General features: G+C 54.1%; 1 protein-coding gene across 3 annotated transcripts in view; it reads right to left on the reverse strand.

Annotated features, from left to right (window-relative positions):
* The window catches only part of LAMA5 (laminin subunit alpha 5), a 93110-nt gene that overhangs the window by 8529 nt on the left and 62127 nt on the right, over positions 1-22454 (reverse strand). The window contains exons 23-59 of one of the 3 annotated variants that reach the window (XM_063350013.1): positions 20578-20707; positions 18085-18227; positions 17878-17984; positions 17006-17159; positions 16494-16654; positions 15822-15930; positions 15206-15303; positions 14459-14660; positions 13930-14056; positions 13602-13741; positions 12644-12759; positions 12156-12367; positions 11728-11932; positions 11356-11500; positions 10664-10804; positions 10110-10271; positions 9827-9928; positions 9656-9739; positions 9172-9402; positions 8486-8599; positions 8055-8182; positions 7744-7824; positions 7080-7294; positions 6426-6526; positions 5774-5954; positions 5350-5493; positions 5121-5272; positions 4929-5039; positions 3795-3906; positions 3080-3250; positions 2002-2198; positions 1793-1909; positions 1561-1715; positions 1190-1331; positions 782-884; positions 584-697; positions 284-463 (exon numbers count right to left, since the gene is read on the reverse strand). In XM_063350013.1, coding sequence (XP_063206083.1) covers positions 284-463; positions 584-697; positions 782-884; positions 1190-1331; positions 1561-1715; positions 1793-1909; positions 2002-2198; positions 3080-3250; positions 3795-3906; positions 4929-5039; positions 5121-5272; positions 5350-5493; positions 5774-5954; positions 6426-6526; positions 7080-7294; positions 7744-7824; positions 8055-8182; positions 8486-8599; positions 9172-9402; positions 9656-9739; positions 9827-9928; positions 10110-10271; positions 10664-10804; positions 11356-11500; positions 11728-11932; positions 12156-12367; positions 12644-12759; positions 13602-13741; positions 13930-14056; positions 14459-14660; positions 15206-15303; positions 15822-15930; positions 16494-16654; positions 17006-17159; positions 17878-17984; positions 18085-18227; positions 20578-20707 — 5287 coding nt within the window. Of the gene's footprint in view, positions 1-283; positions 464-583; positions 698-781; positions 885-1189; positions 1332-1560; positions 1716-1792; positions 1910-2001; positions 2199-3079; positions 3251-3794; positions 3907-4928; positions 5040-5120; positions 5273-5349; positions 5494-5773; positions 5955-6425; positions 6527-7079; positions 7295-7743; positions 7825-8054; positions 8183-8485; positions 8600-9171; positions 9403-9655; positions 9740-9826; positions 9929-10109; positions 10272-10663; positions 10805-11355; positions 11501-11727; positions 11933-12155; positions 12368-12643; positions 12760-13601; positions 13742-13929; positions 14057-14458; positions 14661-15205; positions 15304-15821; positions 15931-16493; positions 16655-17005; positions 17160-17877; positions 17985-18084; positions 18228-20577; positions 20708-20987; positions 21127-22454 lie in introns of all 3 variants that reach the window. The other 2 variants (XM_063350012.1, XM_063350011.1) reach the window with 2 other exon arrangements.

A 22454-nucleotide genomic window follows, 5' to 3' on the forward strand; every position in this document is an offset into this window, starting at 1 on the left:
CAGCAGCTGGGAGCAGAGTCACAGAATGATCCCCCAAATCCAGCAGCCTTGATAGGGGGGTTGTGCAAATGCTCTAGTGCATGCAGTCTCCTACAGTAAAGATATAGGTGACATCGACAGTGCAGGGAGAGAAAAAAAATAAAGGGCCAGAACTTAAAGCACCCAGTATTGGCTGCTACCTCCCTCTACTCTTAGCCTGGAGCTGCAAAGCATGGAGCTCTCTGGGGACATCTGTCCATGCACTGGCTCATGCCAGACTGCGCCCTGGCAGCCCAACACTCACCAGATTTCCTGGCGTCCTGGACTGCCTGGTTCAGGTCTTCATTTCGAAGGCCTCCATACTGGTCTTTCCACTCGTCCAGGTTCTTCTTCATGGTGCTCAGGGTATCTTCCACTCTCGCAGCTGTTTCATTGGCCTCAGCAGCTGCTGCTTTGGCATTCTGGATCGTCTCTTTTGTGTCCTCTGGAAAGAAAGGATAAAAATCTCTGGGATGGCCAGGAGTGAGGAGGAAGCACCCTTGGATCACAGCCTGGACACAAGGAAGGGAGCAGAGAGAACCAGCCTAGCTACCCTAGGACAAACCTTGGTCCCTGCCCAGCATGTCCTGCACAGACTGGAGCTGGCTCAGGAGCTGCTCCTTCTTCACACGGAGGTCAGCCAGCTTGTCCTTTGCTGTCTGCAGAGTGCCTTTAATAGCTGCAATTAAAGAAACACATATGTTGTGTGTTGGAGCTCAGTCCAGCCTGAAGGACATCACACCTTGCAAGAGGCTTCTCTCACCCCCGTTGAGTTTTCTCTGCCCTCTCCTCACAGCCTCCTCCAGGTTGCTGCTGTTCCTCTTCAGCTCTTTAGAGATAGCCCCAAGATTTTCCGATATGACATTCTGTAAAACAAACATTCGCTGCCTAGGACTCTGAAGAGGAATTCAAGCCTCTGGCCCTGACTGCACACAAAATTGCTCATTCAGGCAACCACAGTGGGGTGTGCTGCTGGGGCATGATGGGGAGACCCAAATCCTCTGAGTCTGGCCCCAGCCGTGGCAGAGGCTCTGCTCTCTAGCACAGAACAAAGTGCTCAAGTGCCAGAGGGAAGAGGCAGCAGAGCCCTACGTGTGGGTGTGAAGAGCTGGAGGACTGTCAAGGGCGTTTGGCTTTTGCTCATCTTCATGGGGCTCCCCACAATACGTACCATCAAAGCCTCGCCGGCTGCCTCATCAGCATCGTGGGCTGCTCGCTCAGCTTTTTTCACAGCCTCAATGATGCTGGCATAGGCATTGGAGGCATCGATCGCCCGCTGGATAAAGCCATCCTGGTTTGTGCCCTGGATAATGCTGTGTTGGAAGATGAAGCCATCAAGACCACGGAGATTGCTCACGCTGGGCTCTCGCCCATGGTCCTACAGACAGAACCCTTGGGGCTCCTCATCTCAACACGTGCTCCAGGATAAAACTTTGGAGATGGTCCCTGCTGCTCCCCTGCCATGGTGTGGCGCTGCAGTTGCCCACCCACAGCTCTGGTAGGAGATGGTCTGACTAGTGAGTGTCAGGCCCAGTGCCTCACCTGGATAGGTTCCTTGCAAGCTCATCCAGGAGCCGGGCATGCTCCTCCGCCTGCTCCACAATGGGGATCTTGCTGCTGGCTGGGGAGAACTTCTTGACCCGCTCGGTCAGGGGCAGCTTCGCCCCATCCAGCAGGGCTGCCAGCTTCTCGTACGCCTGCAAGGACACATGTCACTCCTGAGGGCTGCCACCCCCTCACGCTCTGCCCATGCCGAAGCACCTCCATCACCCACCTCCTTTGCACTCTCCATCTTCTGCAGGAAGTCGGAGACCTGGGCCAGGGAGTCCTTGGCCATCCTCAGGGTCTCCTGCACCAGTGCATACTGCTTTTGGAGTTCACGGCTCTTTTGCTAGACACACAGACGCAGGGTTAGACACCGGCGGGGCTGGGGTCACCACCCCTCGCTGCATGGCAGCACGGGACCACTGGGTGAAGCTCTACCTGACTCTCCTCCAGGTTGTTGCGGTTCAGGCTGTTCAAGTCCTCTGTCTGCCTGGTTTTGTTCACAGCCTCGTTGAGGGCGTCGCGGAGATCCATCAGCTGGGAGCTGTGCTGCGCCAGCCGGTCCCGGATGCTGCTCACCAGGTCCTGGTTGGACTCCCAGCGGGCATGCAGCTCACTCTTCACCCGGTGCAGCACTGAGGATGGAGGAGATGAGAACTGCTGTAATTCATCCTCCTGTGTTAAAGGGCTCTTTCTGTGCTTGGCTGTGGAAAAGCCTTGTTCTGGTCTCATTTGGTAGGTATCAAGGCCAGAAGTGACCATCTTCCATCCCTCCTCCCTCTTTCAAGCTTGGATAGCACAGGACCTTGTCCAAGTTATCTCCAAACCCTCAGTGCTGGTGAGCAGGATGGGATTTCTTTCAGAAAAACACCCATTCATGCCTGAAAGGCTCCAGATGATGGAGAAAGCCCACCTGAGGCCCATTCCAGTGCTTGATTACTCCCACTGTGAATAAACTACTTATACCTAGCAAGAGCCAGTTTATAATTCCAGCTTTCAGCTGTTGAACTATGTTTTGTCACTGCCTGTGAGTCAGGAGGACTGGCTGCCTGCAGAGCCAGCGTGCCTAGTTATGCAGCGGGGTCGGTGTGGGAGCACAATCCCAGCCCTTGCCCCTGCAAGGGACGCCCTCAGGAGGGCAGAGCTGCTGAGGGTGCTGGGCTGCTGGTTGTTACGCTGAACCCCTTTCCTAGGACAACGAATAGGAACAAACAGGGGGTGACTTAGTCACAGCCACAACAATGGTAACTCCTGGTTCTAAAGGTTATCGCTTTTGGTCACCAAACAGAACTACCCAGCATGTACAATCTGTTCTAAAATTCACCTTAAGGGAAAAGGAATCAAAAATAGAGTGTCACAGGGGACCCTAAAACTACTGTAAAACTTGTTAGGGGGGCCTGTTTATTAAGAGCACTCTCCAAACGTGACCACGATGTGTAGTGTCCACGTGGGCTCCGAGCCAGGCTACCAGGAATGGCTAGACCCAGCAGGATCTGTGCCACTGAGTCAGACTCACGCTTCTGAGCCTCCTCGTGCTCGCGCCTTGCCAGCTCCTCCTGGCTGCCCAGACTCCTCTCCTTCATCTCCCGCAGCATTCTTTCCACCTCGGCCATCTTCTGCCGAAACTCCTCGGTGGAGGTGGTGCTGGCGTTTGCTGCCCCAAGCCTGGCCATCTGCCGCACCAGGTCTGTAGAGAAATCCAGATCCCCTGTTAGCATCGACCGACCCAGGTCCTTCACAAGGCCCTGAGATCTTTCCTCTCTTACAGCACCCTCAACAAACTGCAGCCAACTTCCATGCAGTACTCAGGCAGCCGAATTGCTTGGGATCACTCAGAGGTATTGCCCCTCGTTTCTGCCTCCTTGGCCACCACCCAAGCATTGTTTTGTGGCTTTTCCTCCTTCTCCTAGATCCAGTCACTCCCTGTTTTGCTAAATCTCTGCTGAAGCTGTAGTGCAGATTGCCCCAGTTTTATACGTTTATGCATTTTAACAACATCTGTGCAATTTTAATTTTTTTTTTTTTTTTTTTTTTTCAAAGATTGCGTTGAGCCAAACAGCTGGGACTCACAATAAGCCTGGTCAGAACAAAAGTCAGAATTCTGCAGGGATCTCCATCGTGTCTTTATTTCCCCTTGTTTTCTCTAAGTGATGCAGTACTTAGTGCGGTTTGAAAGCAAGAGTGTGGCATTCCCAACAGGAAAAAACCCAGAGAGACCCTTCTTTACCTACCTGTAATGCCCTTCTGAATGCTTTGGATATTTAGCAGGACCTGCTCCCCCCTCTGGTAAGTCTCTCTCGTGTGCTGCTCAATCCGGTTCGCTTCTCTGTGAGTCATTGTCATCTACAACAAAACCCACCAGCTTAGCTGAAGTTTGAGATTATGTTTTATATGAATCGTCAGTGGGGAAGATGTTCCCAAAAGGCACACAAGGCTTAGGAATGTGCAGCTTTTGAGGTTCTTGAACTATACCTCCTCCAACAGCCTGCCCTGTGCTGCTCACCTACAATGAATTTAGTGATGGTCTTATTTAGCACCTTTGGAGAAGCACAAGCAATAAATGCAGCTCCAGCGCAGTAGGCTCTGGATCCTGAAACAGTCCTAAGACCACAGAGGACAGCACTGTCCTCTTAACGCAGGAAAAGCCCCATAGCCTGGAGCCAGGCCCATCCGGGTCCTGACCAGGACACAAGCAGAGACAGAGGGCTGCAGTTCGGAGCGCAGGTGTGTGCAGACATACGCATACACACAGGCAGTCTGTCCCTGCGGCTGCCCAGGGACGTACGTCAAGCGGAGAATCTTCCCTCTCCCTCAGATTAGGAGCAAGAAATTTATAAATCAAATCAAGTCAAATCAAATCAAATCTTGCTCAGTTTTTAAGTTCTCTGAAGACACAATGGGTGTTTTTTAGACTGTAAACAGACTGCATCTGGCAAAAGGTGTTGCTGTACCGAGGCCTCCAAGGACTATTACAGCTAAAAGGGTTCGCTCATTTGCTGACAGAGGCCAGGCTCTCCCTGCCACAGCACGGATACATCCAGGACTGACCTAGATGTTTACGTTCCTTCTTCATATGTTCCTTCTATAAACAACTTTTTATTGAATTTATTTTTACTGGGTGAAGTTGGAGCTGCTACAAAAGCAAGTAATAAATCAAGAAACAACCATCAATATCACCAGATATTTAACAGCCCTCCAAGGAAGGAATGCAGGTAATCTAGCTTGGGCATCTAAGTAAGAGATCCCAAAACTCAAGCCTACTGCTGGCTGGGCAGGAGATCCAGCCTGCCTGAACTAGGCTCCTCACAGCCTCCAAAGCCCTAGGGACTCGTGCTCTGGAAAAGGAAGATAGAGAAATACCCTACTTTGTGCTGCAGCGCGTTCAGGTCCTGCGTGAGGTCCACGTTCTCATCCTCCAGCTCATCAGCCCTTTGCCTGACCTTGTTCATGGCTCTCAGGTACTCACGGAGCTGATTCTGGAAAAAAAAAAAAGAGATGAAATCAGGCCAACAGGACAGGTAACATGGGCAGAAAGTGATGTTAAACCTTCCACGTACAGCGACAGCCACCATAGTGCTGTTGAGACCATGGAGGCGAGCCCAGGCGATGGAGCTGGCGTTGAGGTTGACCAGCTGACCACGAATGGAGGGGAAGGACCTCTCAATGCTCTGCAGATCCTCCAGCAGCAGCAGGACACAGCTGTCACACACTGCCAGGGGAACGAAATGGTCAGCGCAAGTCCTGGGGCTTCCCTCACCCCTTTCCCCAGGACCGCAGGATACAGACCTTCACACCTCATGTTGTCCGGGCCGTTTGCCACCGGGATCTCATACTCGTGCATGCAGACGTCGCACTGCTTCCCTGTCAGCCCGTTGGAGCAAGTGCACTCCCCAGTGCGTGGGTCGCAGGAGCCCCCTCTGCACTCGCACCCTGCCGAGTTCAATAACAGGGAAATGCCTGTGGCATCATTTTGTGCCGTTACCACTCAGAGAGAGGGGAAGGAGCGGTTTTATTCCAGCTGTGCAATTGCACCTCTGCTTATCCACATGCTGCTGCAGGGGGTCTCCCTGGGCAACCTAGCAACACGCCCAGGACCTCAGATAGTAGGTAGTTGTTTTCCACCTTTAACGGTTTGACAAGCACAAGCGCCACCAGAGCCTTGTCCCATTCCTCCATGTGCAGGACCCAGCACCCGGGAAGCAGGACTCACGTGTACAGCCCCTCTCGCTGAAGCCCCAGTAGCCCAGGGCACACTGCTGGCAGCGCGAGCCGCTGACGCCAGGCAGGCAGCTGCACTGGCCCGTCTGCGCGTGGCAGCTGCTCCCCACAGCACCGACGTCGCAGTCACACCTCCGGCAGCCGGAGCATCCCTCGAAGCCGTAGTATCCCTCCTGGGGAAAAGCAGGACAGTGGGTGCCCTGTTCAGCAAGAGGGCACGTGTGCTTCCCTCCTGGGGCAGGCTGAGGTCATGTGGGACCCCAGCCTTGATTTCTAGGAGCGTTCTGAACACCATAAAACTCGTGTCAACACGGCAAAGATGTGGAGCTGCAGTAAGAACCCAGACCTGCCCTGCCAACCTGCCCTTGCCCTGCAAGGCCCACGCTGGATGCATACAGCAATAAGGGGTTTACTGCAGCTTCCCAAAGGAATTACTGCCCAGGCTGCAGCTGAACGTTGCCTCCATCACTTGCTGCCAGATCTTTAACAGGCTTTCACCACGTATAGGCAGATCATGCAAACCCAGCCTTAACCACGTGGCTGCCGGCACCGCTCTGCTCACAGGCCTGGGGACGACACATCGGGGCTGCCCCTCAACCCCGTGCTAAGGACCGGCACCATCCCAGTATGCAGGCGGCCCTTACCTCGCAGCGGTCGCAGTGCTGGCCTGTCACTCCAGTCTTGCAGAAGCACTGGCCAGTTCGCGGATGGCATGAATCAGTCCCACAAGGTGAACAGCTGCACTCTGCCAGGGAAAAATACACCCAGTTATACACTGAAGAGCCTGCTCAGCCAGACACAAACCTTATTCCCAACAGGGAATCCTATTTCCCCCTTATCTATCACAGTCAGAGTAAAGACAGAGCCTCTCTCCTCTTGGATTTGCTCCCCCCAACAACTTATTCCCATGACAGCTCCCTTCTGTGAGCTGCAATTTGGCTGCTGCTCCTCAGGGGGAGATGAGCAGCGCTGGGAGGGGGCTGTGCAAAGCCCCACTCCGGAGGGAGCGCCAGCACCGCTGCTGCAGGAGCTGCTCGGGGCAAGACAGTTCCAGCCTAGGGGAGGTTTGGCGGCTCACATTCAGGGGCGGATTGGAGGTTATGGAGTTGTGATGCTGGAGGGCAGGTTTTTGGAGTTGGTTTTTTTCTTATTATCATCTTTAGAGGATGCTGGCAACGTATGCAACCAAGTGTGTGACTCACTGGGGCGATGCACAGCCCGGCTAAGGTGCTAAACACGTCCACGGCCAGTCTGTCCACCTTCCCCCACCGCCAGGCCTTGCTACCTGCCCCACTCACGTGTGCAGTTCTTGGCTACCACCGCATCCCCGTAGTAGCCCGGGGCGCAGACCTCGCACCGCGCGCCGGCCGTGTGGTGCATGCACCCTGTGCAGGCGCCCGTCAGGGAGTCGCAGCTGCTGAACAGCATGTTGGGATCTGTGTTCCCGCTGCAGTCGCAGGGCTGGCATGAGCTGCCAATCACCAAGGGATTGCCATAGTATCCTGGGGCACACCTGGAGAAATACGGCAAGTTAAAACACAGTCAGGGCACCGGGGGGATCCCTGCAGCTCATGCCTGCACCATGCTTGGGTTATGCAATTGTAGCAGCACAAGCATCCAACACCTTTAACTGCTGTAGCCCTCAGGGATCTCAAAGCGTTGTCCCAAAAAGCACTTTATGTTTTGCCTCATGATACCTCAGAAAGGCGCTTTTATCACAGACTGCAAGTTAAGGCAAAGCACAGCTAAGGAATACACCCGCGGTAACACAACATATCAGCAACAGGGCATTTGCAGGCTGAAAAGGATTGAAAGAAATCCTGCCAGAGCTAAGCACAGTGGGAGCAGAGCCAACCATTTCGTCTGCGGTCTTTACTAGGACAACTTCTCTTCTGCCACAGCAGTGGCTGCATGGGACCAGTGTGTCTGAGGCCCCTGAAACACGGGTGCCATCGCCCTTACCGCTCACAGTTGGGTCCAGCGTAGCCAGGCTTGCAGAGGCACTGCATGTTGGAGCCCTTGTGGACACAACCGACAGCAAAACTGAAACGATAAGGGGAAAAGAGGAAGGTCATTCACCCCTGATGTGGTGCCAGGGGAGCTGATCACTTGGTGCGTGCTGCTGGGGCCTTGGGTAAGAGGCCATGGACATGGTTTGGGGCCATGGACAAGGCTGGCATTGGGACGCCCACCAGTGCCCCAATGTGGCTCAGCACGGTTCCCAGCAGTTAAGCAGTGAGGCCAAACAGGCAATCCCATCCAAGGGTGCTTACTTGTTGGAGGCAACTGAAAGAGGGCACGGACATCCAACACACTGCAGGGGTTCTTCGGCAGAGTGGCTGCCCACGTAGCCATCCTTGCATCGCTCACAGTGGTCCCCCTCGGTGTTGTGCTGGCAGTTCTGCAAGGAAAAGGCAAGCTGCGGGCTCAGCACTGACAGCGAGAAATGGTGTGTCACCCAAAGAATTCCTCACCAGATAGCTGGATGCTTGGCTCCTTCCTCTTTCCCAGAAACATGTGTCACCCTAAGCTGACCCTGAGCGGGACCACCCCTGGAGTGGCACCACCCCTGGAGTGGCACATACAGCTAATGCTCCAATTCAGGCACGGTTCTGCCAGCTCACTTAGTGTGTGAAGAGCTTTTTAATTGCATGCTACAGACCCTACAACTCCAAAATATCACAGTGTTTCACTGTTTACTTACAAGGCATATCCCGGAGCCCGGCAGACACTGATCTGAGTGGCCGTTGCAATGACATGGGATGCATTTTCCCAGAAAGAGCCCCTTGGTGTCCCTGTAGTAACCTGGAGCACATTCCTGAGGAGAGAGAAAAAGACGGAAGTCTGAAAAACAGCCTGATAGCCTGATACATTCAGGCAAAAAGACTAATTGCGTTTCCATAACAGAATTCCCACAGGGCTGTACTGATGGAGAAGAGATTAAAAGCAACAACAAAGATTTTTCAGTGCAGTTTCTTCCTGTTCCTTGTCAGTAGGAGATAACTGGCCAGACAGAAGGACCTACTCTTCCAAGGCACGGCATGCACTTCATTTTGGTCTGCAAAACCTGAATGATTTCCCCATCGTGCCTCTCCAAGATGCAGCTAATCCACCTCTCCCAGGCGCCCTGGGCAGGAGGGGAGCTGGGAGCAGGCTAGTGTGGGGGAGCCTGGGAGATGTTCTTCCTTCCTCCGACACAACCTGAGCTGTAATTTCAACTGGAGCCCTCAGGGCTCAGCTTAGAAGCTGGTACTCTGGCACTACTGCTTTGTACGAGCATCCAAACCCCATGGCTGCCACCCGCACCAAGCACAAGAGGTGGCTGAGGCCCCAGACGGCGGCTGTTTGACCTCTCTCCGCGTGAAGTAGCACGTCCCCTTTCCCCCCTACCTGGCAGGAGTCCCCCTGGTAGTTAGCTGGGCAAAAGCACAGCTCCACGTTGCTGGCACGGATGCCCGTAGCTGTATCTGTTGCCATCTCCAGCACCACGCGGCGCAGGGACACGGAGGAAGAGAGCTGGGAGAAGAGCGCCCGGATCTGCAGCTGTTCCAGGTTTGCCAGCACCATCATGAGCTCCTCTCTGGACACAGGGTTGTGAGTCTCCGTGTGCCTGAAGTTGCTCTAGTGGGAGAAGACCTGACATTACTGGCAGGAAGCACAGGCACCTGAACATCCAGCCCAGCCTTCACCTCCCTGCTGCTGGGATGTCTCCCCTTTGCGCAGGTGTAACAGCCCTGGTTCTTCACAGCCAGTTGTGCTGCAATAGGCAGCACCTAAAATACTGAGCTCAAAGCAATGTCTCCTGTCTACACGCTAGTCTGTCCTTTCAGGGGCATCTGAGCACTTACCTTGGTACACACTTGTGTGTACTCACCTCCACCAGCTGCAGCTGGCCTTCATGGACCTCCCCTGGGGATGGGTAGGTGCCTTCCAGAAACATGATGCTCATTTGATTTCCCTGGGAAAAGCAAGGAAGGTGTCAGTCACCACCTCATCCTGCTCAGGCATTAGCAGAAAAGGCACCAGGAAATTTCTCATACTGCACCTTCAGGATCACGTCCGGGCGAGACTCCATGGGAATGAACACGTCCCCCCTCCGCGGGTCGGAGTGCAGCTCATAGCGCAGGTGCCCACCATAGGAGGAAACCTAATGGAGAGACAAATTGCGTATGTTGCTGCAAGTCCACGCCACTGAGGTGAGTCAGAGCTGGCCACGTTTGGCTGGAGCGCGAGCAATGCCTGCACGTCAGTGGGCATGCTGCTGGCACACATGTTGGTGCGGTCAGGCATGCGCATGACTGTTGGTCCAGCTGCCACCACGCTCTTACCTGGTCCCCAAGGTAGGAGCTGGGTGCAACCCAGTAGAGCTCCTGGTAGGCATCTGGGAGGTTCTTGAGATCAGCACGGACAAGCTGCTCCCGCAGGCTCAGAGTTGTCGGCACTTCCTGGCGGTCGCTGCTCAACAAGAGCCACCCGTTCATGTCGACAAACTGCGGGGGAAGAGCAACCACAGATCTTCTAGTGGAGCTACAGAAAGTATTCGAGTGCTGATGCTCCAGGAGAGCAAGTCCCAGAGCAGCAGAAAGGATAACAGGCTCACAGCCTCACATGCATCCTGATGAAGCCACCGGAAAGCTGAGCACCACCCCTGCCTTGCGCCAGAACAGTCCCCCCCGACCCTGACTTTCCACCCTATGAGATCCCAGACACCAGGAAAAGGGTCTGAAAGTGGGACATGGGCACAGGGAGACAAAGATAACCCTCCTCACAGTGTATCTTCCAGAGGGGTAGGATTAATGCAGGACAGAGACCTGAGGGCAGCAGGGAGCCAGGCGGACGGGAACACAACTGCACTGCTCTGGTGGCCCCCGGCCCCTCTCACCTCAGCTCGGTGCTTCTCAGCACTGCGGCAGCGATCGGTCGCACCAAAGCAGAAACACTTGGTGCAGCCCTTTGGGTTACTGGCGTCCAAAGAAAACGTCCCCAGGCGGCATTGGTCACACCTCGGGCCCTCCACATTTTCCTGGAAGACAAGCAAAGCTCAACAGCGTCAGCAGCTTCTCGGAGGCCTTCGTGGAGGACAGAGACGGCTGCACAAGTGATCAGAGCGCTGTGATGTGATGCTGAAAGACGATTAAGCAGACCCTGAACACGTTTGCTTGCACAGCAGCCATCAAACATTAAGTTCACCTGGAGAAAGCACTTGTGAGCCCTGCAAAGGGGCTGCAGCAGGCAGCTCAGCAGCAGGTTGAGTTACTCTGCTGCCATGCAGGAGCAGGAGTTAACAGGGCTGACAGCTTTATCTGCAGTGGGCTCTGACACGGGGCTGGACCCAGACTGCCCATCACCCCAGTGACAGCCCACAGAGTAAGCCTTCATGGCCAGGAAAGATGGGGAGAAGGAGCCTTTCAGGGTGCTCTGAACCCAGCACCCCATGGGGCAGGCTGGCTGCAGCTCAGGCACGCAGACACTCTCCTCCAGCCCAGCTCCCTCCCGGCACACAGACACCCCCGGCCAGAGCAGGAGAGTCCAGCCAAGGAGAAAGGCACCGCATGAAGGCATTGAAGGACTGACCTTGCAGTGACACTGCCCTGTGACCGGGTCACACACACTTGCTTCGGTGCCAGCCTGGTGGCAGTCACACCGCCGGCAGTTGGGGTAGTGGTAGTAGCCAGGGGCACAGAGGTCGCACTGTCGCCCGATGATGTTGGGTTTGCACCTGGATGGGACGCAAGAGCTGCAGCATTAGAAACCTCTGTGCCGCGCTGCTGTGCAGGGAGCAGCCAGGCTTTCGGAGCTTCACCCATGCTGGCACTGACACAATGTTGATGAGGATTTCCTCATCCTGCACATTGCCTCCCTGCAGCCTGCCGGCGTGTCCTATCACTCCAGCAGGAACCAGGGATGCTGCCAGGTGAGCCCAGTGCCAGGACAGGGCTCCCTCACCTGCACTGCCCGCTGTCCACATCGCAGCCTGGCTCCGTCAGCTCCTGCACACCGGGCCGAGAGCAATTGCAGTCCTCGCAGCCGATGAGGGGGTGGCAGCCGAAGGTCTGGGGCTCGCAGACAACACACTCTGGCTTCAGGGTATGCGGAGGGCAGATGCACTGCCCCGTCACTTCGTCGCAGAGACGTGTCCCGCAGTCGCAGGCTGGAAGGGGCAGAAAAGGGGCTGCGTTTGGGGGAGCAAGACCCAGGGGAGCATGAGGCAATGGACGCAGAGCTCAACTGCTCTGCGGGCAGCTGGGCTGTCTTCATGCAAGTGAAGCCATTGCAGGGCTGGAAAATGCAGCCATTTCCCAGATCAGCCTCAGCCCTGTAAGAGGCAAAAGAGCAAGTGCTGGGAAAGCAAAGTGGGAGACAGGACAACTCACGCCTACAGTTGGGGAAGCCCCAGTAGCCGGTGGCACAGCGGGAGCACTCTCGCCCGATGACGTTGGACTTGCAGGGACACTGCCCGCCGAAGGGCTCGCACTGGCTGCCCCGCGCCCCTGCCTCGTGGCACCGGCAGGGTTGGGCCCCGTTGTTGTAGAAGAGGGAGAGCGAGATGGCGGAGTCACGGCAGAACCTCGATGATGTGCTGGGGCTGTAAGGGAAGGCAGGAGGAGTCACCGCGCTGCACACCCCCCCAGCTTCCTCACCACCCCAAAATCCAGCAGGATCTCCTGCAGCAACGGGTACTGACTTAGGCAGAGCCCTGTGACACCGAGATCCCCCAAATACCCACAGGTTTGGTCGTTAGATCAGGAAAGCCTTAACCAGATCCCTCCCCTGCCACACATGAAAGGAATGGGTTTTTGCTCCTTAAGGGGTGTGCAGCCTGTGGACAAGTGGAGAAGCCCCCCAAAGTCAAGGGTCTCACTTGATGTAGAAGCTGTTGACACCACAGCTGCTGATGAAATCATAGGACTTGTCCAGGGGTTCCTCCTGCAGGTACTGAGAGCTGTAGCTGTCCTCAGGCACCACCAGGATGTAATCCTGCAAAGCAAGGACAAGATGGGTGAGACAGGCTCCTTAGCTGAGCCAGCCAAATGCAGTCCAAAATGAGCTCACTCAGAAGCCCAAACGCGCCCGTAACTTCTCATCAGCTCCTCCCTTGCTGGGACAGAACACAACAAACAAAGTGCCCAAGCACTGGAAAGACCCGGGGCTGCCTCTCTATTTGGGTCTATCCATCAGGTTCCATCTAATCTAATGGTCCACATGAGCATCAGATTAGATGGTGGGTCAGGAGTGGCGCAAATTCACTGATGTAAAAAAAGGCAGAATACCTGAAAAGGGCAGCCCTGGCTGTGCTTCAGCAGAGAGGCAGGCAGTCACTGCCACCTTAAACTTCTAGACATAAAGGCACCTGGGTTCCAATTCTGTCTTTCAGCCATTTACCCAAATTTTGGTCAATCTTCTAGTCCTGTTGCCTGAGAATAACAATGGCTACCTGCTCCCATGATGAGACCTGCCTGGACAGTGGTATGCAGGTGCAAAATATTGCTGGGGCAGGAATAAGACTTATTCTGGATTATCACAAGCTATGTATGCAAAGCAACTGGTGCAATTTCTGCCTTGTTTTGGGATCAAAACCACACAGTGAAGGATAACCATCATATACAGGTGCTGTCTCTGTGAATTCTGCCCTCAATTCTACACCACCAAGGCTGGAGATCGCAACCTTCTAGGATAGTTCAGAAACTGAGCGATGGTGGGAAACATCCCTGCGGTCACACAGTGACAAAAATCCTTCAGGACAAAGTACAGCTCCACTGGAGCCGTGTGGCTGGAGCCTGGTCCCGCAGGCCCCAGGAGCTTCCCGGAGAGAGACTCACCAGCCACAGCCGCTTGCCCTCTGGAACTCGAACAACCACAGTCAGATCATTATCGGTAACGTCCAGGACAATCTGGTCCTCAGAAACTACCAGGCTCCGGCACCCGTAGCCATGGGGGCAGAAAGGAGCAGTGGTCTGTCCTGAAAAGACAACAAACCTATTGGTCCCATATTTCCCTTGGAGTCCCCATCACACCCTCCCGGTCTGGAACAGATAAGCCTGTCTTGTTTCATCTTTGCACTCCTCAGTGAGCCCACAGTTTTCCTCTGGCACCCATTCCAAGGCTTCTGCCTAACGGCAGCTTCCCCCAGGCCCCGGCTCTTCTCACCTTGCCAGATGCGCCCACCGTTGATTAACACTTCCACAGGGAAGCTGGGATGGCTGGGCTGGTAGTAATGCAGGATGAAAGCGTAGCGTCCCAGGGTCTGGATCCGACTGTTAAACACAACCGCAGCCTGGCCCAAAATGGGAGAACAAAGAGAGAAAAAAACATATCTGACACCTGCACTCACAACTGGGATATTTTTTTATTATTGCACAAATTGTGCTCTTGTTGCACAACTGCCAGGTCTTGAGACTTTTGGTGAATCAACCCCCCCATGTCTCCACACTCCCCCCTCTAACGGTGCCACCTGCAAAGCTTTTCCTGGGAGCCCAGAGAACCAAGCAGGGCTGGATGGAGCTAAGAGAGGAGAGTCCAGGGGAATTACAGGTTCAGGGATAAATTAATGTCCAGATTAAATTCTGAAAATCCTAATTGCTAAAGCTGCTCAATAGAGAAGGAAAATTTCTCTGTGCCCCAGGTGCCCGGTGTCACAGCACCAGCAAACCAGCCCAGCCCGCACCCATGCCACTACCTGTGGTGGCTGCAGGAGGATGAGCTCTGCAGCGGGGTCCATTGCCGTGGGAGGCCGAGGGGCAGGTTCCACCGGGACCCCAGCTGGAGCCACATGGACGGCCTGAGCCAGGGGGACATCAGGGGCGATGGGCAGAGCCTGAGCCCCCTCCAAAACGATCGACTGGGAAAGCTTCAGGAACCTCGAGGGAACACAGGAGCTGCTGCAAAACAAGGAGAAAACGGCATGTAAGGATCTGAGTCAAAGAAAGAGAGAGGCTACGGGGGTCCTGGCAGGACAAGCACGGCCTGTAACACGCGGCAGATTACAAAGCATGCCTGCCGAGGGACAGCTTTCTACCAGGGTCCCTGGGGCTCTGGGACACAGGCTCAGCAGGAAGAACAGGAACCCTCCACAGGCTAATTCCGGTGCAAATATTTATTCAAAGTGGTGTCAAAAATTTTTATACAGCGAGTGTCTCTTGCTGTATGTGAGCATGCACAGGAAAACCTCATCAGGCTGACGCTTGAGTGCCTGCCACAGGAGGCAGTGCGGTGTTCAGAGAAAGGACAAGCAGCCTGACTTCCAGCCCTCACTCCATCGCTGCCTGCTCGGTGGACATGGGCAAGGTGCTCTACCTCAGCCACAGATTTCTTTCTGCTGTGTCAAGAACTGAAAGGACTCCAAACTTGAGGGAAGTGAGGGAAGCAACTGCTTTTGGAAACAGCCATGTTCATGCTAAAACCCCGAGGGACCCGAGACTCTTACCTGTTGGATGAGAACGTGCCATGGACGCTGATACAATGCACCTTTGGCTCGATGAACTCCATGGTGAACTCTGCAGCGGGTATGAGGTACACTTTGTGCTGCCGCACGGGAAAGAGAGAGACGCCCGGTTACATGACAGCCTCTGCCACGGGAAGCCCACGGCAGTTTTTGTGCCCACCAGTGATCAGGCTGACCACATCAAGCACCTCCGTATCAGACACTTCAGCTAATGCATGGCAGGTCACACCTCTGTTCACTGCCCCTTCTTCCTTGGCACAAGCATTTAGGACTCCCACATATTTATGGGATTCTTCTATTCTTAACTAAGCAACTATGAATGCCTTCAAGGTAAAATAGGAAAAGGCACTGCCAAACTCCCACAGGGCTCCCTCTGCAAAGAGCAGCTTCTTCTCCCCATGTTCTCCCAAATCCCAGTCCCATGATCTACTTCAAAACACACCACTGGCCACATTCTCCACCTTGGACTGCTCATGATGTAGTCTAAGATCTAGTATCCAGGCGAAACAGGACTAGAAAACCCTTCTACAGGCTAGGTATAGCTCCTGCCTCTCCTCCTCCAACCCGCCAACAGAGCTGCCCCTGCAGGGAGCCTTACCAGGAAGAAGTCAGCCAGATCAGAGGTGAACTGAATGGTGGCCTCTGAGGTAAGTTCAAAAGTTGCCATGCGGCTCTGGGAATCTACAGCAATCCCACGACAAAGGAAGCTGTAAGAGGAACACAGATTTTGAAGCTAGCCTTGAGCAGGGTCATGACCCATTTCTTGTCTTGCCAACTATATGTCCTGAAGGTATTTATACAAAGTCCCCGTGAATCTTTTGATGCCTTTTCTGGCAAGTCCTAAGAGTGAAGTTTCCCAAGGACACCCCAGACATTTGTTTCCTATTGCAAAGGTTGCAGTCTGAAGTCAGACGCTTCTACAGTAAGGCACAGGGTTTGACCTGCACCAACAGCTTCAATAAACCTGCCTGCAGGCCATTCCCTAAATCAGGGCACCTACCAATCTACCCAGCTGTAAACAGCAGCAACAGATTATCTCCTGGCAGAGGCATTAGAGGACTACGTTGACAGAGGTATGCATTTCCCAAGGATTGCTAATCACTAAAATCCACGTCCAGCTAGGAGGAGTTCGGACATGCACAGCTTAGATGTACAAAGCTGAGGCATTGCTTTGTTCATGTGATAAAGCAGACAAGCTCAACTGGGCAGGGGTCTGTCCTTGCCGTGTCAGGAGGACCCAACCCTTTCTGCTTCTCAGAGATGGCCATACCTGTAGACACACGGGTAGAAGATGAATGTGCCCTGCTGCATGGCCAAGTGCGGTGAGCTCACAGCAACACCCACTGTCTGCAAAGCATTGGTGTTGGCGTACTCCACCACCAGCACGTATTTCCCAGGCTGGGGAACGGGCAGGGACAGCTGGACTTCCACCTGGAGGAGAGAGAGACGACTGAGCAGGGGTCTCCTGTCCCACTGCCCATAGTGAGCGCATGCAGGGTGCCCGTGCTACAAACCAGCCTCCTCTGCTGCTGAGGGGAAAACAGGCCAACTCTTACCACATACCACACGTGTCCTTGCAAGCCCTTTGCATGCGAGACACTGCCTTGAACAACAGGGCGTGCAAGCATACAGCTGCAAGTCTGAGGGGGCAACAGTGGGGTCTACGTGGGCGAAAAGCCCTTTCGGTAACCTGCCCAGGTGCAGATAAAGCACCAGCTGGTGGGAGCAGAGGGATGAGTGCCGCAGTGCCCATGCGAGGGATGAAGCAGAAGTGCCACTCACATCACTGCCGCTGCATGTCGCCATCCGTGGATGGGAGGGGGTGAGCTGCTCCGTGGGACACACTCTGGGTAACCGGTTGTCCAGCCTGCACACCGCGTCCACCCCTGGCGCAGCAGGGAAGCCATCCACAGACAGGTACTTATACAAGAGGCAGCTAAAATCATTAAGAAAAAAAATTGCAAAGTACAGCTGTTACAACCTGATTCTAAGAGTCAAGAGCACCTGCGCAGCCCGATCCCAGATGATTTGCAAAAGGCTTTGGTCCAACATGAGGGTTCCACTGCCCAAAGGAGCACGTCTGGTTCGTGTGGAGCCGGAGATTGTGTACTATAGGACCAGTGAGGGCAGTAACAAAAACAAGCTTCCTCCCTCGCAATGTGCTTTATTCCAGGGACCACTGCTATAGCGGACAACTGGTGTCGAGAGCCCAACCAGCCTTCTGGCCAACATGGACAGAGAGCTCCTGGCAGAGCAAGCAGAGGCACTGAGATGCTCTAAGCACTACCAGACTCCGCTCATTCATTTTAACTAGTCCAGCAAGACCTAAGTCATTGTAGCCATTTTCCAGGACTGTTGACTGACATACAACCCAGCACTGGGAACCCAGCCTAGCAGAGGAGAGGACTATGGTCTTACGGGATGAGCTGGCCCTCCAGGGTCCATGAGAACACACAGACTGACTGTGCCATGGATGACGCGATCTATGTGTTGGTGCAGGTTCAGCAGGCTTTATCAACCATAGCAAAGTGCTCCATTAAAAAGGTTTACTGCACCCAGACCCTCACAGAGAGCGGGCTGTACATATTTTTTAACACCAGGACAAGAGGAGCTGAGTAGGTCTCACAGAGCACAAAGATATGGAGAATCCTTACTTCTGGGTGGCTTGTTCAGGAGCTGGCTGGTAGGTACATGGCTCCGTCACCTTTAGTTGCAGTATTGGAGCTTCATAGTATGAGCTGGGTAGCAAAACCAGATAGTCCTAGAAGCAGAGATGGGAGAGTTGGTTATGTTTGAGACGCTTCCCCCAGGGGGCTGCTGAAGCCCCCTGTGGTGGATGGAGCACGGGGGCCGGTCCTTACCAGCAGCACACCCTCTGCTTCAACAACCAGAGACCAAGTGTTGGGGTTGAGTACGAAGGGCTCCCCAAAGCTGTTCTGGGGGACGGTGACAAAGGCTGGCTCCGTGCTGGGAGCAAAGACAATCTGCTTGGTCTGCTCTGTACCTAGAGCGGGAGGGATAAGAGGCTGTGAAGGGACTGGGATGGAAAACCTGGAGCTGCAAATAGGAGGCTACGCTCAGGAAAGCAGCTCTGTAGTGCAGCGGGGAGTCCCAGGCTCCTGCTCACTCGACGCTGCCGTAGCAGATGCACCACAATCCCACACTGTCCCGTAAGAAAGGCATCCATTCTGAATCTGCTCAGTAGCTTAATGGGAGAAAAAAAAACAAATCACTGCAATCCTTAATGCTAATCCACAGCTGTCAGCGTGCTCTGCATCCCTGGACTGCAAAGCACAGAGTACTGCACGCCAGGGAGCGTTTTGCCAGCTAGAGAAGGAAGGAACTCATCTGTGAAGAATTTATTCTGAGACAGACAAAAAGAATTGCCCAGATACGTTCTTCCTGAGGGATATTCTGACCCCAGCTCCACAGGTGAGATACTCGTCTTCTGGCAAACTCTCAGACCCCCAAGCTGTGCTCCTGTCTTTCCTGCCAGCCACCGACTCTGCACCCGAGATTTAGACATTCATTTTAACTGACAGGACAGAACGGGTTTAAGGCCTGATCCTGCTGCTGTTGAACAGCTCTGTGGCTCAGCAGACACAGTCCCATAACCTTTGAATTCATTAACTTTGGATGCAATAACGACACAGCACCTCGAAGCAGCCTGTCCGCCTGTCTAGCCGTCTCAGGAGTGTTTTGAAGAGCGCAGGTGAGAGGGATTCACTGAGTACGGCTGCTCGGTGAGCAGATGAGATGAGGAAGGAAGTGGGGAATGTGGCACGCTGACTGTCCTTGTGTGGTACATGGACATCAAGGCATAATGCAGAGGGCCAGAAGCTAAAGCAAAGGCTTGTGCTACTGCTGGGATGGGGCAGCCCCCTCCCGTGCGTGCTGGCGCTGCGGCATGCCTGGCGTCAGCTGGGGACGAGCCCTCACTTTCTCAGACGGGACGCAGAGGTGCGGATGCAAGGAATGAAGAGATTTCCCTGAACAGGCAATGGAGTTTCACATCCCTTTGAGATGATGCACAACTCAAACTGAGATGGCTTCTGGAGGGGGGGTGGGAGAAACCGGTTCTGCAAATCATATACTTGGAAAAGGCTTCCCTTTTTGCAAGCCACATCTTCCAACTTTTCTTCTTCCCAGGCTGCTTGTCCTTTACCATGTGAAGCCCAGGCCACCCGGGCAGAAGGTGGCTCAGCATTTCTGGAGCCGATCTGGCCTACGAAGGAAGCTGCCCTCCCGGATCCCGTTGCTGCTGTGTCTGTCTGGCAACTTGCCTTCAGCACTATTAAAAATCACACGTTGCTCCTGAGCAAGGAGGGAAGCACATTATAAGGCAAACGAGCTCTGCTGCTGGGAAGGACAGATTAAATACTTCCTGACCTGTGGTGGGATCCTAAAGCACGAGCACGGCTCATGCTTCCCTTGTCTTTCTGCTGCGTAACACGACTGGCCATAAAAATAACCAGCTATTTTTCTCCTCAAAAAAAAGTAGAAAAATAATATCTTGGCATTTCAACTCATTAAAGGTAGAACACCTTCTATGTCAATTCAAGACAGAGGAGAGAACTTGACACACTGAAAAATTAGGTAGCTGGTGTCGACAGCCTTGTGCTGTGCATGTATGATCTGGAAGAAGAGCTTCAGCAGCACGATGTGGCTGTAGCATCAGAAGGGGTAAAACAATCAGCCACTCGCTAGGGCAGTTGCGTGGCCTCAGGTCTGTCCCATGCAGTCTTGCTCATATTCATTCCCAGAATATTTGCTGTCCAGGTCTCTAGGCTTGTTCAGCCTTCTTTTGGTGGCTCTTCTTCTTCTCCAGCAGCTCATGGCTTGATGAGAAGACATTGCACCAGAGTGCAATGCCTATATAACATGTGCAATTCCATGCCGCTTCCAAACCCCACGCCACGTGTGGAACCAGCAGCCTGGTCTGGGAGAAGCACAAGGCAAGGGCAGGACTGCCACATGAGGGCACCTGTGAAATAAAACCATCTCCATCTGCCACAGTTTGGATCCAGTTTGGTTTTGTGGAGTTCTGCCTGGGGCACCGGGGTGATCTTGTCCTGTGCTGAGAAGGCTGTATGGAATCCCACAGCAGCCTCGTCTCACACCAGCCTGGCTGCTAACAGTCCTCAGTGCGCGGCTGCAGGACCGGGGGCCAGCTTGCTGCTGCTTTGTTAAATAAGGGGGGCTGCAAACTCATATCAGCCTTTCAATTGGAAGGGCAGAACTAATGGAATAAAGCCATATGGAAGCGTCTTCTGGAAAGGATGATGCAGAAGGCTGCCTGGGATGGGGAGGAGGTGGCGATGGTGCAGGGGAGCAGAGCAGTCTGGGATCCTTACCTCTCCTTCGTGGCTGATAAGCTGTAATTTTGCCATACACAGTGGCCCCTCCTGAATTAATATACCTCAGGATGACATGGAACAGATAGAGCTCTGCCTCCTTCACGTCTACAGTGACTCTGATTTTATTCTGCAAAAAGCAAAAAAGCACACGGGGCACACATCACTGGGGGGCCAGCTCCTGGTCGCTCACCCGCTCTGCAGGAGAGCCTCACCCGCCTGCCTACCTGCCTGCCTGCCTGCCTGCTTCTCTTCCCCCCACCTCGACATCCCCTGGCACGGCTCTGGCCGGCCACCTGAGATGATGGGCACACCTGGGATGGGCACAGCTGGGGCAGGAGAAGGGGCAGAGGAGCAGTGTCACAGCGTGGGATGCTCCGAGTTAGTCTAGAAGTGAAAAATGCACTTACAGTTGCCACAAACATTAAACTTTCCTTCCTCAACGACCGAGACCCTCCCTTCCACACTGGCGGGCCCCCGGCTGACGTAGCGGAAGACGAGGCGGAAGAGGTCGGGGGAGGTCACATTGAGAGTCACCACTACCTTGGGCTGGTGGGAGAGAGAAAGGGGAGAGAAGCAGAGCACACCTTCAATTACCTCCACCGCCGACAGCTACCAGCCCAAGCGCAGCCGCTCGGCTCACTGCTCCCAAAGCAACATGCCATAGCGCAAGGAGGAGACAAGCACACCTGCCCTACTGCACAGTCACGGCATGGGCGCCTCGCGACACCGTCCCTTCGGGGCCAGCCACCCAGGGAGCAACCTGTCTGCGGGAAGGGGGTGGAAAGGCTCTGCCCACATCTGGAAGATGCTCTGGCCCAGCAGGGTGGTTCGGCTATCCCTGGGGCACACGCCATGCCAGAGGAAAGGCTTTGAGAACTTCTTGCTTTTGTTATCGGCATGTTGCTTTTGGGCTTTGTGCTGTAACCAGCCAGCAGATACTAAGCGCTGAAGCCCCTGCCCTTGTGTTTAGAGGGCTCTGCCCAGATGCCTACAGAGGAAGCTGCAAATTGAGCTGGTGCCTCGCCCTCGGAAACCTGCAATGCTAAGGACTGGTGGTACTAAGGGGGTGTGCCACTGGTGGGGGCGTCAGCCCTCCACCTGCCTGGACCAAGTTCAGGAAGACCTCAGTTAAGCCGATGCTTGAGTCCGACCCAGATCTAAGCACGTGCTTAAACACCCTCCTGCCTTCAGGGCAAAGCAGGCGTCTGCCCAGGGAGACTCCTAATGAGGGCTCTGTGTTCCTCAAAGCTCCAGTTACACCATCTTCCCTCTGGAGAGCAAACTGGAAGGATCTTGCAGAGACCAAACTACAGGTGAGACCTGCCAGCAGAAAGCCACGTGCTAGCCCTTCTATCAAGGCCTATTTCTATCTCAGATGCCAACACTGGATGCAAAACAAAAGCCATGAGCTTGGGCATGAGCTCCATCCTTAAGCTTTAAGGCTGGGGTTTTCTCCAAAGGAGCCTACAGAAATTTGTTGCTTAGCTCCTATGTACAAATTCAACGGGAAATGACTAACACACTAGGCCCTTCTGTTATTTCACCTAAGCATGAAAAAAGTGAAGAAAATTGAAGGTACCACACCAGAATAAAGTACACTTTACATGGGACAAGACTGTCAGAGAATCGCTGCCCTGCACCCCATCCCCAAACACACACACAGGCGACACTTCTGCAGGGGCCATGCAGAAGAAGAATCCACCAAGGAGAAAAAAGGGTCAACAGATGAAATAGCTTCACTTACAGGGCTTAGACAACTCCAGGTTAGTGTAAACCATCGTTACAGCAAACCATCTAACAGCAAGAGCGGAGGCAGAACGGTAACAAGAGGTCCAAGCTGAACATGGCAGCTAAGGAGGAGCTAATTTATTTTT

The sequence above is a fragment of the Chroicocephalus ridibundus genome, chromosome 12 (genome assembly GCF_963924245.1).
Source record: "Chroicocephalus ridibundus chromosome 12, bChrRid1.1, whole genome shotgun sequence".
Taxonomy (NCBI): Eukaryota; Metazoa; Chordata; class Aves; order Charadriiformes; family Laridae; genus Chroicocephalus; species Chroicocephalus ridibundus.